This window comes from Petaurus breviceps, unplaced genomic scaffold (assembly GCF_028583685.1).
Source record: "Petaurus breviceps papuanus isolate PSGF00001 unplaced genomic scaffold, PetGlider_PUasm1.0 91133, whole genome shotgun sequence".
NCBI lineage: Eukaryota > Metazoa > Chordata > Mammalia > Diprotodontia > Petauridae > Petaurus > Petaurus breviceps.
Window position 1 is genome coordinate 63,730,990 of NW_027187419.1, and position 17,742 is coordinate 63,748,731.

Here is a 17,742-nt window from a genome sequence, read left to right on the forward strand (position 1 = left end):
ATCCATCGTCATAGCCCCTTTGGGAGTGTATGTGCAAGTAGGGCCTACCTATGCCCCAACACTGTATAACCAGGTCACTGAGAGCATCCCCTCTGCTCCCAACTAAAATCCCACCTTCTACAGGAAGACTTTACCAAATCCTCTTAATTGTTGTGCCTTCTTTCTCTTATTTCCTATTTATTCTGCATAAAGCTTGTTTGTTCTTTCTTTCTCTCTGTCTCTCTCTCTCTCTTCCTTCTTTCTCTTTCTTTCTCTTTCCTTCTTTCTTTCTTTCCTTCTTTCTTTCCTTCCTTTCTTTCCTTTCTTTCTTTCTTCCTTTCTTCCCTTCCTTCCTTCTTCCTTCCCTCCCTCCCTCCTTTCTTTCTTTCTTTCTTACTTTGTTTCTTCCTTCCTTTCTTTCTCTCTCTCTTTTTTCTTTCTCTCTTTCTTTCCTCCTTTCTTTCTTACTTTGTTTCTTCCTTCCTTTCTTTCTTTCTCTCTCTTTCTTTCTCTCTTTCTTTCTCTCTCTTTCTCTCTTTTTTCTTTCTTTCTTTCTTTCTTTCTCTCTCTCTTTCTTTCCTTCTTCCTTTCTTTCCTTCTTCCTTTCTTTCTTTCTTTCTTTCTTCCTTCCTTCCTTCCTTCCTTCCTTCCTTCCTTCCTTCCTTCCTTTCTTTCTTTCTTTCTTTCTTTCTTTCTTTCTTTCTTTCTTTCTTTCTTTCTTTCTTTCTTTCTTTCTTTCTTTCTTTCTTTCTTTCTTTCTTTCTTTCTTTCTTTCTTTCTTTCCTTCTTTTCTCATTACATTATGACCTCCTTGATGGCAGGGCCTGTCTTTTGCCTCTTTTTTATTTCCAGTGCTTAGCACAGTGCCTGGAATATACTAGGCACCTAATTAATGATTATCAACCTATTGCTATGTCCAACTTTTCTGGAATTTTTAGCACTGCTCAAGGAAGGTCAAGTAACCATTATGCTGCCATTTTCCTGGGGTTCCTAAATGTTTCTTTTGCTCACCAGATCATACTATATGCCAAATTCTAAGGGAATGATTCTCTTACCCTGGGCAGAGGCCCTCTCTGCCTGACAAGATTGCCTCTGAATGGATGAAGGTACTTTCTCCATTGTATCACATTGTTTCATCAGGAAACAATCAATCAGCAAGCATTTATTATGCTCCTGCTGTATAACAGAAGCTGTGCTAGGTGATAAGTTTACAAAGACAAAAAAAATGGAATAATGTCTGTTGGGAAAAACAACATGAACACAAATAAATATATGAAAAACATCTCCAAAGTAAATATAGAGTAATTTCATAGAGGAGGTATTAGCAGTTGGAAGACCATGTCATACCTCATGTAGGAGATGTATGCAGAAGGAACCAGACTTCTTCTATTGTCATATAGAATTAGATCCTAGAAGGTATGTGAGTTTGGGGGTTTTTTTGGAGGGGGGAAGGCAAGGCAATTGGGGTTAAGTGACTTGCCCAAGGTCACACAGCTAGTTAATCCTAGAAGGTATATGGCAAGTGAAGCCATGCTATCCATAGATCCACTCCTTTAAACTGGGAATAAGGAAGCAATGGGATTAATTCTAAGGTACCTGTTTTCTCGGCTATGATAGGACAGGCAGGAGACACGTACAAATGTGTGCTACAATATAATGAAACATTCTTAGCAGAATTGATGCATGTGTGAGAGCAGTAGTCTGCCCATCGTTGGCAGGGTCAGAAAAAAAGAGGGGGGAAAATTTCCCTGTGTGTCTAGGAAGGAAATGTAGGAAGATGTTGCAAGAGAATGTGTGAGCCATTCCTATGAATTTGCTTTCCCATCATTTGTTTCATCTGATACAGGCATAGTTTTCTCTGACTTGGGAAAATGAGAATTTAATCTGATTTGGGTTCCTTTCACAAATTAAGTAGTGACAGTGTGTAGAGCCCCAATTTTTTTCATGCTAAATGTAAATCTTCTCTAAATGAATTAGCCAAAGCTTCTGATAACGGACATGAGATAATTCTGTAAAGGGCTTAATGAAATTAACCCTGCATCTCTTTATTTATGTCTAGGGATTGCTGCCCTGTTGTTACACTGTCCTATAATTCAGTACATCTGTGCATCAGACAGCTGTGGGAGCAGAGTGGCCTCATTGGGAGAAGCTGATTTGTTCTCTAAAATAAAGATATGTGCCATCCCTTATTGAATAGGATGCCTATCATGACAGTAAAGACATGTTCTCACCTCTTAAAGTCAAAAGAGAGAATATTAGTGTCCAGAACTAGTATATGAGTGCCATCAGGAGCAATTACTCAGTGGGCCCCTAGGAGGCCAAGAGTAAAAAAAAAGTAGTATGAAGCCACCCCAATCTGCCACAGACTAGTAAAAGATAAGAGTGATTAGCATTTTGTGTTCATAAGATAAGCTTGAGTTTGTTATATATTATTAAGCCTTAATCACTGAATGGGTGTTGCCTCAATCAAACTGAGAGATCTGTTAAGGACCTTAGCTTGAAAAGGCCAAGGTTCCCTACTGTATCCTGGGCCATCTCCAATCACTCTGATCTTTATCTGGTCACTGGACCCAGATGACTCTGGAGGAGAAAGTGAGGCTGGTGACTTTGTATAGCCCTTCCTCACTTAAATCCAATTTACTTGTATGTTATGGCATCAGCTTCCTGATATCATGGTCCTCTTCAAGGACAAAGGACAAACAATAACAACTCACAATCTAGCTCTTGAGCCCTGAACTTGGAATTTAAAGACCTAGTTAGATTCCAGCTGTTTAGAAGATTCCCTTAGTAACTACATGATTTTAGGCAGGGCCTTGCTTTCTCTCATCTACCAAATAGAAATTAATAATTGCACTCCTGGCCTTACACATTTGTGAGGAAGAGATTTTTAACTCTAGAGTGCTATATTAATATAACATCTTGCGCCTTCTCCATTTCGTTATAGTGCAGACTTATCTTGCATTATTGCCCTTATGTTTCCCTGTTCCATTATCAATAGCTTTGTTTCTGTAGGAAAAATCACCCTGATAACATTATTTTGCTTCATGGCATGTTTTTGTGTAACCAATTAATGACATTAGCACAGAATGCTTATTTATCTGTTCTTTCTTTTCAAGAAGGACTGAGGTTATAAGACCTGGGTCTGAGTCATCTACTGGTCTTTGTATTATTATGACACTACCACCCCCACCCCCATTTAGAAAGGAAAGTGATCATTTCCTGACTGTGTGAAGAAGTGCTCCCAAAAGAGGAAGGGTGGTCCAATAAAGTTAGTCAAGGACAGTGTAGTGAGTCTGGCACACTGGTCTTCTCTCTGAAACATGGTGGGTAATGGTTCTTTAATGTCCCCAAAGGTCTATGAACTTCTAAATTGTTGAACAGTAATAAGACTTATACTGTAGTTTTAGCTCAAGTACTCCCATTAGCTTCAGTCAAAAACACTCAGCCAAGACAGTGGACAATGAGTAATCTTTCTAGTTAAAGATCCCGACAGCATTGCAGTAAATCAACATTTCATTAATAATAATTCCTTGGAGTATTTGTGGATATATGGAACCATCATGCCATGATCAGTATATTTATAGTGGTATTCCATCACCATATAATCAAAGACACACCACACAGCAAATCATGAGTATAAAAAAACAAGCTTTAATAAATATTACCAACCAGTGGATCGAGACCACCTTGGGAATATGGGGTCGTTCTTCAAAACGATGCCTTGTCACTGTCTCTTTCCTGGATCTGTGCCTGGAGCTCTGTACCTTGGAACATCCAACCATCCCTGTGGCTTTCTCAACCTGAAATATCACTCTATAAAGCCTTGCTCTTCTCCCATTTGTGAATTCTTCTGGGACCTCTCATTTGTAAAGGAACCTGAGTTGGCCTTCATTCACCTCCCAGCCCTGTTCCTGCCTTCTGAACTTGAAAACCATGGCCCCAAACTGGCTACATTTATTCCCTACTCCATACCCCCACCTTCCAGATCTCTTTTGTAGGTTGTATTCTACCATTAACATGTAAAGGAAAGGACCATCTTTTCGCTTATATTTATATCCTCAGTTCTTAGCACAGTATTTGGCATGTAGTAGGTGCTTAATAAATGCTTGTTTCCTTCCTTTCTTCCTTCTATAGCTTAACTTTTCAGTTCATCCCTTCTTCCTCCCAGCTTAATATATAGAGAACACAAGAACCTGAATGTTGTAGTGGGAAGTGCTGAATGATTTAGCATTATGCTGCATGGTTTATTGCCTCCAAATAATTTGTGGGCCATTGTAGGTTACAGGATTAACTCATATCAAAAAAGGAGGAGAAAAACATATTTCAGTTTTCTGCTAGTGATTCATTTCTGCACTAATCTGAGGCAGCTTTGAGATGGTGGTGCTGGGGGGGAAAACCCTCAGACAAGACTTGGGATGATTAAGTACTGCCAGATTCAGCCTTTCTGCAGAGAGGAAGAGAGATGTTCATAGCTTTGGGCCTCAAAGAAAATATTGCTTAATTAAGAATGCTCAGTAAACAAGAGTGAATCATTGCAGGCGTCTGTCTTCACCATGTTTGTAAAGCTCAGCTAACAATAAATAGCACTGGTGTTACATTGTGGACTTTGACTGTCAATGCTCCTGCCTGGATAGGTGAGGTTCTCATTGATGTCACTTTTGCTGTTGTTCAGTTATTTCAGTCATGTCCAACTCTTCATGAACCCATTTGGGGTTCTCTTAGCAAAGATACTAGAGTGGTTTGCCATTTCCTTCTCCAGCTCATTTTATAGATGAGGAAACCGAGGCGAATAGGGTTAAGTGACTTGTGCAGGGTCACACAGCTAGTAAGTGTCTGAGGCCAGATTTTAACTCATGGATATGAGTCTTCCTGACTTCAGACCTGGCACTCTATCTACTGTGCCACCTAGCTGCCCCATGTCACTTAGCCAAGGAGATTTCAGGTAAATTCTCCCCAGAAAGCACAGTACCCCGAGAAATTGTTCTGTTTCAGTATACATATATATATGCACATGTATACATGAATGTATCTGTATATGCATATATGTGCTGATTAATATAGTCATAAAACATGTATAGAGAGGATATATACGCATGTACAAGCCTATCCACAAACATACACATTTAGTGATAGAACCTTAGTGATTGTGAAGTCTTTGCCAAGCCCTGGATGATACAGTATGAATTGTTCCTGAGACTGAGGGACTCTGAATTTTAAGAGGACCAAGAATAATTCAACGTTACATAGTACTTGTAGCTTTACAGAGTACTTTGCTAACAGCAGCCCTTTGGAGCAGGTCACACAAGTGTCATGGTCTCCATTTTATTGATGAAAAAACTGAAGCTCAGAGGCTGTGACTTACCTGGGGTTCCACTGACCAGTAATTATTAGAGCCAGGACTTGAACTTGGGTTTTCTAACCCCACCGCTCTCTTTGTGCTATAGTGTGCTCTTTACTGAAAAGAGATCTTAGCTTCAGGATTAAGGACCTTGTCTAATTAGTTCAGTCATTTATTTGTTCAACAGACATTTAAGTATCTGCTGTATACCGGGAACTCTGCTAGATTGTAAGGATACTTTGAATGGAAAGCAACATGGTCCCTCCCTGGCACATAGTATGTGCTCTCTTCCTCTATTTCTCTTTTTCTCTCCTTTTCTCCCTCCCTCCCTCTCCTTTCTTCTTTCTCTTCCCTTCTCTCTCCCCCCTCCCTTTTCCCTTTCTTCTTTCTCTTTCCCTCTTTCTCCACCCCCTTTTTTTTCCTCCCTCCCTCTCTGTCTATCTTCAAGGAGCTTATGATTACAATGACACTTTAATAATATAAAATGAACATGCTTCCTGACCTTAAGAAGCTTGTAATCTAATATGGAGAAGATGGCATAAGAATGGATATTTCCCTTAAGGAGCTTATAACAAAAAAAGTGGAGCTAACATATCTGGCCAAATAATAACTCAGCCCTTTTATCAGTTAAGCCCTCACCCCAGACACAACAGACTCAGGAACAATTTAGGAGAGTCTCTCACAAAACCTCCCTGACTCATGCACCTACCAAGGGAAACCTTGGAAACATCTGTATCTGCCTTGTTTTACTGTCCCAAAATGGGCCTTCAATTCTCTTGCAAATAATCATGGTAAGAAGGCATCAAATATAGGACGGATTTTTAATCTAAAAGCACACACGTATACACATAGAATGGATTCATACTTGAGCCCTTTAGTTGTCAGGAAAACTCTTCTATTGCCCAGACAGTGTCTAAATAAAACAAAACAAAAAACACCTCCCTGCTGATAGGTTGCATTTTCTTTCAGGATTTGTATAGTCAACATGACGCACAGTACCAGCAAAGAAAGAGGGGGGTGGTCTTAGTGGTCCCTCGTTGCACAAGGTTCCCTGCTGATCTCTCAATTACTAGTTTAATAAACTGAAGAAATCTCTTTTTTTATTTTAACAGCTGCTTATATCTCTCTATTGAACAAAATCTTTTAGGATTTATAAATTATTAAAAGTTACTAGCCATATAATGTATTAACTAGGTAACCAATAACATAAAATTATCATTTATATCACTTAAACTATGAGAAGGATCAGGGCCAAAGTCTCCTTTGTCCATCACTACAATTCTTGACTTCTCACTTATGTGACATAATTCCTACCATTTAAGTATCTCTCATCTGTTCTCAAGAATTCTCTTCCTTTTTGCAAGAAAAAAGTTAAACCAGTTCTCTAAACAAAGCAATCCTCTTCATCCTTTTTCTCTGGACCTCAGTTTATCTCCAACCAGGAAAGAAAAACAGTCTGTTTACCAATGATTCCTTATAGAATGCTAAGCCCACACCAGCTGGGGTACTCGGCCCATCCTCTCCTCTATACCAAAGCATAGAGTTTGGACCAAATTCAATCCTGGGTCACCTGCTTCTAATGAGAGGGTTTAGGTTTCCTTTTCTCACTTTCTTTGGCTTGTTAAACTCCAATTCTGGCACCCCTGAGACAGATTTACTTTAGTTTAGGTTGCAGTTACATTTAGAGTTTCTCAAAGAACAGGGAGTAAAAAGGTTTCCAATATACCATATTAATCAAGTTTGAGAGCAAGTAGGTAATTTATTCCTGCACACAAAAAAAAAAAGAAAGCTAGGCACAAAAGACTCACAGCATACATTAATAGAACAACTTAACATAAGATTCAGTAACAACTTTTAACTCCTATTACATCTGCTGAGAGGCTGATAATTAAACCTCATCAGAACATAAAGCAGCTTACAGGACAGCTGACTAGGTGTTCTGTATTTTGCTTCATCTTTCTACTATCCACAACAAACAGTACATGTCTGGTGGTAAAATATTCAGGTTTGGGACAGTCCCTTTCTTGTGGGCAAATTCTCTGTAATAATAACCACCAGCGCTAACATTCGGCTGGAACCTGATGGCTCTCAAGACCTCCAGACTTCTGGAACTCACAATGTTACCTCCAAGCCATATCAGTATAAATCAGAAAATAATATAAAATCAACAAAAGAGGCAGCCCCAAACCAGAATCGGGTTTGTTTGGGCAAGATCTTTGCCTTAGATGCCATGTGCTCACAGCTGCATGGAGATTGGAGGCTAAAGCTACTGTTTTCCACTTTGATCCTGTCTCTTTTCAAAAGTGGGTGCTTCCAACTTCCCTCCCCTGCAGCCTGCCCTCCCTTCTATTATCCACCCTCTCTTCCCCTTCCCTTCTACTCTCTTGTAGGGTGAGATACCCTATTTAGTGTGTATGTCATTCCCTCCCTAAGCCAAATTCAATGAGAATAAGGTTGACTCATTCCCTTTTGCCTTCCTGTTCTTCCCCTCCATTGTAACAATTCTCCCTTGCCTCTTCTATATGAGATGATTTACCCCATTCTCATTATATTGCTCTCTCACCTCTTAATTTCACCTTTTAAGTATCGTCCCTTCCTATTCAATTGGTCGTGTGCCCTCTGTCTGTGTATGCCTCTACACACATATACACACACTCACATGTGTATTCATATGCCCACATACCCTCCTATATAGACATATATGTATGTATACATACACACACATATACATATATATATACATACACATATTTATGCATTTCTATTTTCTTCAATTTTTCTCATACTGAGAAAAGTTTCATCAGTTACAATTATCGTTTTTCCATGTAGGAATGTTAATAGTTCAACTTTGATAAGTTCCTTATGATTTCTTTTCCCTGTTTACCTTCTCAAGCTTCTCTTGCTTCTTGTATCTGAATGTCAGATTTTCTATTCAGCTCTGGTGTTTTCATTAAGAATGCTTGAAAGTCCTCTATTCCACTGAATGACCATATTTTCCCCTCAAACATGATACTCAGTTTTGCTGGGTAGGGGATTCTTGGTTTTAATTCCAGCTCCTTTGCCCTCCAGAATATCATATTCGAAGCCCTTCAATCCCTCAATGTAGAAGCCGCCAGGTCCTAAGTTATCCTAATTGTGTTTCCACAGTATTGAATTTGTTTTTTCCTGGCTTGTTGTAATATTTTCTCCTTGATCTGGGAACTCTGGAATCTGGCTATAATATTCCTAGGAGTTTTCTTTTGGGGATCTTTTTCAGGAGGTGATCAGTGGATTCTTTCAAACTCTGTTTTGCTCTCTGGTTCTAAAACATCAGGGCAATTTTCCTTGAGAATTTCTTGAATTGATTTGATTGAAATTGATTTGAATGATTTCAAATTTTTCAAAATCAATTTTCAATTGATTGAAATGATTTCTAGGTTCTTTTTTTGATCATGGCTTTCAGGTAGTCTAATAATTTTTAAATTCTATCTCCTGGATCTATTTTCCAGGTCAGTGGTTTTTCCAATGAGGTATTTCACATTGCCTTCTATTTTTTCATTTGTTTGGATCTGTTTAATAGTATTTTGACTTCTCATAAAGTCACTAGCTTTCGTTTGCTCCAGTCTAATTCTGAAGGAATGATTCTCTTCAGTGAGCTTTTGAGATTCTTTTTCCATCTGGCAAATTCAGCTTTTTAATGCATTCTTCTCCTCATTGCCTTTTTCAGCCTCTTTTGCCATCTGAGTTAGTCTATTTTTTAAGGTGTTATTTTCTTCAGTCAGGTTGTTGACTCTCATTTCATAATTTTCTTGCACCGTTCTCATTTCTCTTCCCAATGTTTCCTCCACTTCTCTTATTTGATTTTCAAAATCCTTTTTAAGATCTTCTATGGCCTGTAACCAGCTCATATTTTTCTTGGAAGCTTTTGGTGCAGGAGTTCTGACTTCGCTGTCTTCCTCCTGTTCCATGCTGTGATCTTTTTGTCCCCAAAATCAGAGTGTAAAGTTGGATTGCTCTCTTTGCTTTGCTTCCTTTGCTTGTTCATGTTGCCACTCAATTACTTGACTTTTAAGCTTTTTGCCACAGTAGAACTCTGCTACCAGAAATGGAAGCTTTATCGCAAATGCTGGGGTTTTCGCAGCTGCTTGAGATATTAGGTGGGTACCCTCCATGAAGCCTCCACATGCTTTGGCAGACTGCTCATGCACCCCAGGACCTCCATCCTAGAAAGCAGTCCAGATCCTAGAAGGCTAAAGCAAGAGTGATTACTCCTCGACTGGTCACTTGGTCCCCCTAAAATCTGCAGACCAGGAGCTCTGAAGCAGCCATGAGCCAGCAGCTGCATGGCTGCTGCACCTCAGCCACTTCTTGCCCCAGGGGCAAAGTCCGGACCGCACTCCGAATTCCAGGGTCCCAAAATCCTCATTGCACTGACCTCTCACTTTGTCCTTGGCATCTATGAGTTGATAATTCTAGAAACCACCACAGCAGCTGGTGATCTGAAGTCCCTCCAGCTGGCAGCTGGTCAGGCTGCTCTGAGGCTAGAACCTTGGACTTCCACGAGGCTGGGCTAGGCTCCCAGAGCACTGTGCTAGCCGCTTGCTGCCGGCCTGCTGGGCTGTCCTCAGCAGGAGGTTACCTTCTCTGTGTCATTTTGTGGGTTCTGTAGCTCCAAAGTTTGTCTAGAGTCATTTTTTACATGAATTTGAGGAGGTGGGAGCTGAAGCCCTGTTTCTACTTTGCCATCTTCACTCTACCCCCATTCCAATTTTTTTATAGGAAACTGAGGCAGACAAAGGTTGAGTGATGTGCCCATGATCACATGACCAGTAGGTACCTGAGGCTGGATTTGAACTCAAATCTTCTTGACTTCCATTTCAGCACTTTCACCACTGTACCATCTAACTAACTACCTCTTCTAATCATTTCCCTATAGCAGCAAGTCATATTTATAAAGGACTTATTCTTCCTCCTGGGACTGACACACCAGCACTAATTCTAAACCTCTTCCTGCAGTGTGTTTGGTTCTTCATTGAGCTAGAAGGCAACTGGTCACCCATTCTCCAAGTGTTAAGACATTCATACTTGCTGCTTTCAGCCACTGACCATTGATGTTTCATTTGTTACCAAATGGTAAAATGAGGGTGTTGGACTGGGATCCCAGATGCAGCTCCAGAAGGGACCCCAGAGGCCCTCTAGGACAGCTCTTTTTATGGGTGAGAAAACTGATACTATGGGAGTCCAGTCCAGTTGGCCAAGGCCACAATGGTTTGTCAGTATCAGAAATGGAATCAAAGTGTTCTGGCCCTGCTGCTTATCTCGCTGAGTCTGTGATTTCTCACCTGGCAGTGGCATTGATGAAATCCCTTCCTCTGCTTCTCTGAAGCCCCCTGACCCTTGTACTTGCTGTTCTTTTTTCCAGGTAGAAGACATCTCAGCCACTCATGAGGCTACCTTGTTAGAGATGGAAAACAACCACTCTGTTGCCATTGCTGTCCTCCAGGATGACCATGAACACAAAGTTCAAGGTAATACCCAGGCCTGTATTTCACCCTGGGCCTTGCAAGGAGAGCCCACAATTCCAACATGTCTTCATACAAACTCAGTTGACTATGCTTCCACCTTTCCATTGTATCCTACACATTGGCAGCTTTGGGAGAAGTGGAGGACCAAGGCATGAGTGTAACTATGATAATGCAGGCCCTGCAGAATTTCAGGGCTTTCACTTCCAAAAGTAAAAGTGGTGTATGGTGCTGGGTATGGGCACTTTTAAAGGTGGCAGTAAGACCTCTTAACTCAATTCAATTTGACAGATATTAAGTACCTGTTATATGCAAGGTATTCTGCCAAGTGCTGGAGATACAAAGGTAAAATAATTCTGCCCCTTAAAGAACTTAGATGTCTATTTTACATTTACAGAGTTATTCTTGAGGGATTTGGGGGATAGGGAAGTTAGGGTATTTATACCAGTATAGGGAGCTCTCAACTCATCAAGACATCCAATTCATAGCCTTAGAGAGTTATGAGAGTTATAAGTGACCTGCCCAAGGTTATGTGCTTTGTCTGAGGCAAGATTTGAAGCCAGACCTTCTGATTTAAAGACTGGCCCTGTATCTATTTTGCCAAACTATTTCTCCATTCTTGGGTATATAGGATTTATCGCATGGCCCTAGAAGATAAAAGCAATACAGCCTAGTTTAAAGATAGCTAGCCTTGGACCACCCTTAACACATACTTGCTTTGTGACCTTGGACAAGTCTCTTAACCTCTCCAGGCTCTAGGAAACTTTCTGAAATTACAAATTGCAGGACAGGTGTCAACATGCATTGGTAGGGGGAGTTTCCTCACCAGAGTGTTCCACATACAGTGAAATCACAGTTCCAGTATCTATTTCCTCTCACTTGTAATGGCAGCCTTCATAGTCTCTGCTTGACCCTGTTATGGGTCAGAAGGGTCTCAAGAAGAAATTCCTCAGTAAATAATTATATGGAGATAATTACAGATTACATAGATGAAGAAATTTCCTACCAGCCCAGGACATGCTCACAGAAAGCATACCTGCCCCTCAACTGCCTGACAATACACATATACCCTAACAAATGTGTAGTATGCTAGAACATAGCATTTAGTCACCGGTACAGACTACTCCATATCATAGAGGAAGGCCCCAAATATGGCAGCCAGATGGCACAGTGGATACGATCAGGGCCTGGAGTCAGGAAGACTCATGAGTTCAGATCCGGTCTCAGACACTTACTAGCTGTGTGTACCTGGGTAACTCCCTTAATCCTGTTTGCCTCAGTTTCCTCATCTGTAAAATGAGCTGGAGAAAAAATAAGCAAACGATTCAGGTTTATCTTTACTAAGAAAATCCCAAATAGAGTCCCAGAGAATTGGACATGACTAAATTGACTGAACAACAACTATAGTATGGTTATTTTATTAAGTATAAACAATATGCTCTTGACTAAAAAGATGAGGAGCTTCAGGCTAGACTTGGGGATGCCATCCCAATTTCCTAATAAGGTTAGATATTATCTAAAGGTTTTCAAGCCTAGTGTTTAATAATAATTAAGAAAACATTGATGGTGACTTGAAGTTCACATTTAAAAATAAAATATTCAACCTATCACTGACACTCATGAGGCATATCCAATAATATTGCATTTTCACTCTGCCATCACCTTATCTGTTATATCTAAGGTCTAAAGACCCGAGTTTGAATCCCATCCCTGATGTTTGCCATCTCTGCGACCTTGGGCAAGTCACTTCATTTCCTTGGGTCTCAGTCCCTTCTTTGGTAAAATGAAAGGGTTGCACTAGATGGTCTCTGTGATCCCTTCTAGCTCTAAATCTCTGCTATAAAGTGAATTTAATGTGAGAAAGGGGTCAAGAAATAGGAAAAGTCTCTTCAATTTTATTTTTTTAATCTTGCATTAAGATTCAGTTCTCCCGCCTCCTCTTGTAAGCATCCCTTTTCTTCTCCTTGACTCTGCCCTGCCTAAAAGAGCTCAGTCTCCCATCTATATCCAGGAGTGTTCCTCTATATTCTGCATCTTCTCTGGATCATCAGAGTGCCCAAGGGTGCTTCTTATAGTATTCTTTGAGTTGTGTTTTTATCATGATACGCAAGACAAACCATGAAAAATTTATTATAATGAGCTAAATAACTTTTCCATTGCTTTCAATGGTCACCCATTATTAATACACCAGACACTCAAACATTTCCTTGCTTCATCTTATATAATAAGGATTTCCTTTTTAAAATATCTCTTATCACTTCCAAAATCCATGATTTCTCTGGGGAGAGGTGCTCCCTCTCACCAAAGCACTTGGACGCTGCTGTCGTTGTTTGTCCTTCATTTTCAAAGAGGACCAAGGGCAGACATTGGAGAGAAAGCAGGGGAGGAGGGTCAAGAGTGCAGCCTGGAGAGGAATGAAGTGAGAGGTGACCCAGACATCCTCCTTAAAATGGAGGTACTGGGAGGAGTCAGCCAGTCAGAGGGAGGGTACTTTACATTTGTGAGGTCTAGAGACAAAATAAGCTGCCAGGGTGGAGAGGTTTCTGGAGCATTGTAGACCGAGTCTGGGTGGAGGGTCAAGAGTGCAGCCTGGAGAGGAATGAATATGAATATGTGTGTGTGTAGGTAGACGTCATAAAATCCCTTAATGCCAAGAAGTAATTACATAGAGTGGTTATATCAAAAATATGTAGCTAAATGTTTGCATTTATTTCCATTCAAATTCAGGTATCTTGTGTACTTCTCTCTTTACTTCATCCATTTGGCTACTCTCTCCTTCTTTACACTCCCCTCACTACCATACATGGCATTTGAAAGACAGCCTTTGTCGTGAAGCCAAAGGTAAGGACAAGATGATCCTTTCCACAGTTTCAATCCAGTTGAACATCAGACCCACCATTGGCTTCTTCAGCATTTCGTTGTGTTTGTCCTTCGTTTTTGAAGAGGACCATGACATCAGGGACATGATGATATAACTTGCAGTTGACTTTGATTTGAGTGAGAAAGGCCTGTGCAAGGTCACCAACCTCACTTTCTCCTCCAAAGCCATCTGGGTCCAGTGGCCAGATATTCATCAGAATGACTGGAGATGGCCTAGGATACAATGGGAGGTCCTGGCCCTTTTAGGCTAAGGCCTTTTCTTGTACTGACAGAGTGGGGTAACTCTCATTCAGTGAATAGGCCTCTTAAAGAAGTGAGTCAAGGAATGGGGGCCATCCCCTGACCCAGCATTCTACCCTGTATATGGACCATATGCTATTCCCAGAGGCTTTGGAAAGTACCCCACAGGACTGACTCATTGTTGTTTGTCCTTTGTTCTCAAAAAGGACCATGACATCAGGAAGGTGAATGGATTTAAGTGACACAGGACTGTGCGAAGTCATCAGCCTCACTCTCCCCTCCAGAACCATCTGGGTTCAATGGCAAGATATAGATCAGAACAACTGGAGATGACCCCAGATGCAGTGGGTGACCTCGGTCTTTTTAAGCTAAGGTATTTTCCAGGTCTCACTGCCACCCTGAAGACACCTTGTAGATGTCATTCCAACTGGGAAAACAATACCATGCGATTTCCAAAGCTCCAGTCTTTTTAAGTCAAGGGGACTTTTGTCTACTACACATATCTAGCAGGTACACTGCTTTTGGAGTGCCAGACCTCTGAGGGCACACAATGGAGAAGTGGATAATTACTAACTCAGTCATCATTCAGTCCTTTCTCAGTATCTCACACATCTGCCACAGGGAACTTTTCTTTCCATTTTTCCTCATTTCTAAGAGCATGATTGCTAGTCCCACTCAGGTTTTACAAGAGCAATTTCTGGGCAGAAAGTATGACTCTTTAGTCATACCCGTATAGGAACTGCTAATAGATCCTTAGAATGGCTTAGAATGGTCCTTTCATCAGAGGGTGACTGGAATTCACAGATTTCATTTTGAAAAACTTGTCTTCTAGGGCCAAATGTCCAATGAGTTTTTTCCTTCTTTTGCCAGAGGATCTTTAGTCATTTTCTCTAGTTCTTTCTTTCTCCCCAGGTATATCAACTTTTATCCACTGATCCCCTTGGTTGGATGGCAAATGTACTTCCCTGTAAAGATAAATTCAATTTTACCTGCCCTCCCTCCAAAAAATGGAAAACTTCTATGTTCTGTCCTATGTCTTAACAATAGAAAAGAGTCCTCTGCAGAGGAACTTTGGGACATCCTCATTCTTATTAAAATCATTTATCCATGTTGTGCATTTTTCATCTCACCTTTGTTTGAACCTGTGCAACCATATTCAAGTTCTAAGATCAAATCAGGTAAAGCATGACTAAGCACTTACCTGTTGTTTTTTTTTCCCCATTTGTTCTTCCTGGATTTCTTCCCAAGCATTTCTATTATATATCCATTTAAAGCCCGTAACAATCTGTCCATAATCTAGCTTTTCAGAATAATAATAATCAGCGCTATTCCCCTCACATACTCTACATTTCATCCAGACTGGCTTACATACTATTCCCTGGTTGCATCATCCCATCTCCGCCCTCATGTCTTTTGCATAGGTTGTGCCCCAGCATGCTTTCCTTCTTCACTTTTCTCCCTGCAACCCCAGGTTCCCTCTAAGACTGCTCCCAGGTACCAGTACTTGCATGGGGCCTTTCTTGATCCTACTCCAACCCAAATTGCCACCATCCTCCCTTCCCCAAAATTACTTTTTATTTACTTTGTGCATAGTTTACATTTATTTATCAGTATATATGTTGTTTCCTCCCTGAAATATATCAACTCCTTAAGGACCCAAAATATTTCATTGTTATCCTTCCAATCCCAATGCCTGGGATATGATAGGGACATAATAAGGTACATATTGAATTGAATAGTATGGAATTGAAGTGTTAAGGAGGCTTATTTATAGATATAAAAATGCATTTTCAGTTTTTAAAAATACCCATATTCATTCCTGTGTAAGAAGAAAAAATAACTTTTCAGTTTTCTCCTCCCAATCTGCTTGTCACGGTAGATTAAAAGTAATGTGTTTTTAAACATTAATTTTTAAAATAGACTTTTAACATTTAATGTGTTTTTTTGTTGTTGCTGTCATTAAAATGCTATTTTGAAATTTTAGGAGAACCAGATGATGTACATTTAAGCCTATATTTCACATACAGTCTAAATTAGGGGGAGAATTCTCAAATCAATCACAAAAGATGAAGTAGGTATTTTAATAACATGAAATTGGACAGTTTTTTCACAAACAAAATCAACCCAGCTGGGCTAAACATGGGATTAGTCAATATAGGGGCAGGGAGAGGGGGGACTCTTTGCATGCAATAGTTCTGATAAGGATATATTATCCAAGATGATCTAGGGAACTAAGAGAAATATCTAATACCAAAAGCCATTTCCCAAATGAAGAGTGATCAAAAGATATGAGCCAATAGTTCTCAAAAAAATTGCAAACTCTCAACAACTATATTAGGGAGTGCTCCAAATCACTAATAATTAGTGAAATAAAAATCTAAACAATTCTGAAGTTTTGTTTCACACCTAGCAAACTGACAAAAGTGACAAAAGATGATATAATCAGCGTTGGAGAAGCTGTGGAAAGACTTACAAGTAAGCTGATGTACTGTTGGTAGGGCTCTAAATTAGCCTAACCATTCTAGAAAGCAATGTGGAATTGTTCAACAGTCAAGCATTTATTAGGGGCCTGCTCTGAGCCAGATGGTAGGATGCAAATATGATAAATGAAATAATCCCTCTTTGCAAGGAGCTTTCATCCTAATGGGGAAAAGAAAGTAACCAAAATGTCCATACTAAAATCTCACTGCTAGGCATGTACCCAGAAAGACAGGTTCAATATACCTCAAAATATGTGTAGCAGCAAAAAATAGGCAAAAAAATATAGTTGCTGATAGATTTGGGTTACAAATTTTGGTACATAAATGTTACTATTACTCTGCTATAAGAAATTACTTCTATGAATAAAAGGCTAATACAAAGCGAAGTAAGTGGACCCTGTAAAACAATATATGGAATGACTTCATCTTCAAATGGAAACACCACCACCACCACCACCCCAAAAAAAAGAGAAAAATGAAACTGCATGCTATGTAATTATAATGACCAAGTCTGAACCAGAAGTAAGGATAAAAATGCACTTCCCTCCTTTCTTGGCAGAGAAGAGGGCCTGTGAATATGGAATACTGCATATATTGTCAGATTGGATTGGTGTATTAAATTTTTCTGAACTACATTTTTCCCTCTTTTTTATCCTTTGTTGTAAGGAGTGGTTCTCTGCTTGGGGAAGGAGATATGAGGAGAAATTAAGATGATATAAAAGATATCAATAAAAGTGTTACAGCATTGTTTTATTTAAAAAAAACAAAAACCCTCCATAAAGTATACTCTGATTAATCAACATCCAAACCATTGACCCCTGTTAAGCATCCAAAACCATCAAAAAGCTAGAAGTCTTAATTATTCTCAGCAATACAGTGATCCAATACAGTCCCAGAGGACTCATGATGATGAAAAATGCTATCCTCTTCCAGAGAAAGAACTAATGGCATCTGAATAGAGACTAAAGCATACTACTTTTCACTTTCTCTTTCTTTCTTCCTTCCTTTCTTTTTTCTCTTTCTTTCTTCCTTCATTCCTTCCATCCATTCTTCCTCTCTCTTTCCTTCCGTCTTTCTTCCTTGAGTATTCTTCTACAAAATGAATAATATGGAAATGTTTTCAATGATTGTACATGTATAATCTCTATCAGATTACTATAGTCTCAGGAAGAAGGGAGGGGTAGAATTTGGAACTTAAAAAGAAAAGAATGTTTAAAATTTGGATTTTACATGTAATTGAGAAAAATAAAATATTCTTTTGGAAAATGTGATTTTAAATCAAAAGACATCAATAAAAATTAAATTAAAAATAAGAAATCAAAAG

The 17,742-nt window shown here is 39.7% G+C and overlaps 1 protein-coding gene across 3 annotated transcripts in view; it reads left to right on the forward strand.

Moving 5' to 3' along the window:
* The window catches only part of MTUS2 (microtubule associated scaffold protein 2), a 732,715-nt gene that overhangs the window by 681,913 nt on the left and 33,060 nt on the right, over nt 1–17,742 (forward strand). For all 3 annotated transcript variants that reach the window (XM_069080726.1, XM_069080725.1, XM_069080724.1), the window contains one exon: nt 10,719–10,824. In XM_069080726.1, coding sequence (XP_068936827.1) covers nt 10,719–10,824 — 106 coding nt within the window. The remainder of the gene's footprint in view (nt 1–10,718; nt 10,825–17,742) is intronic.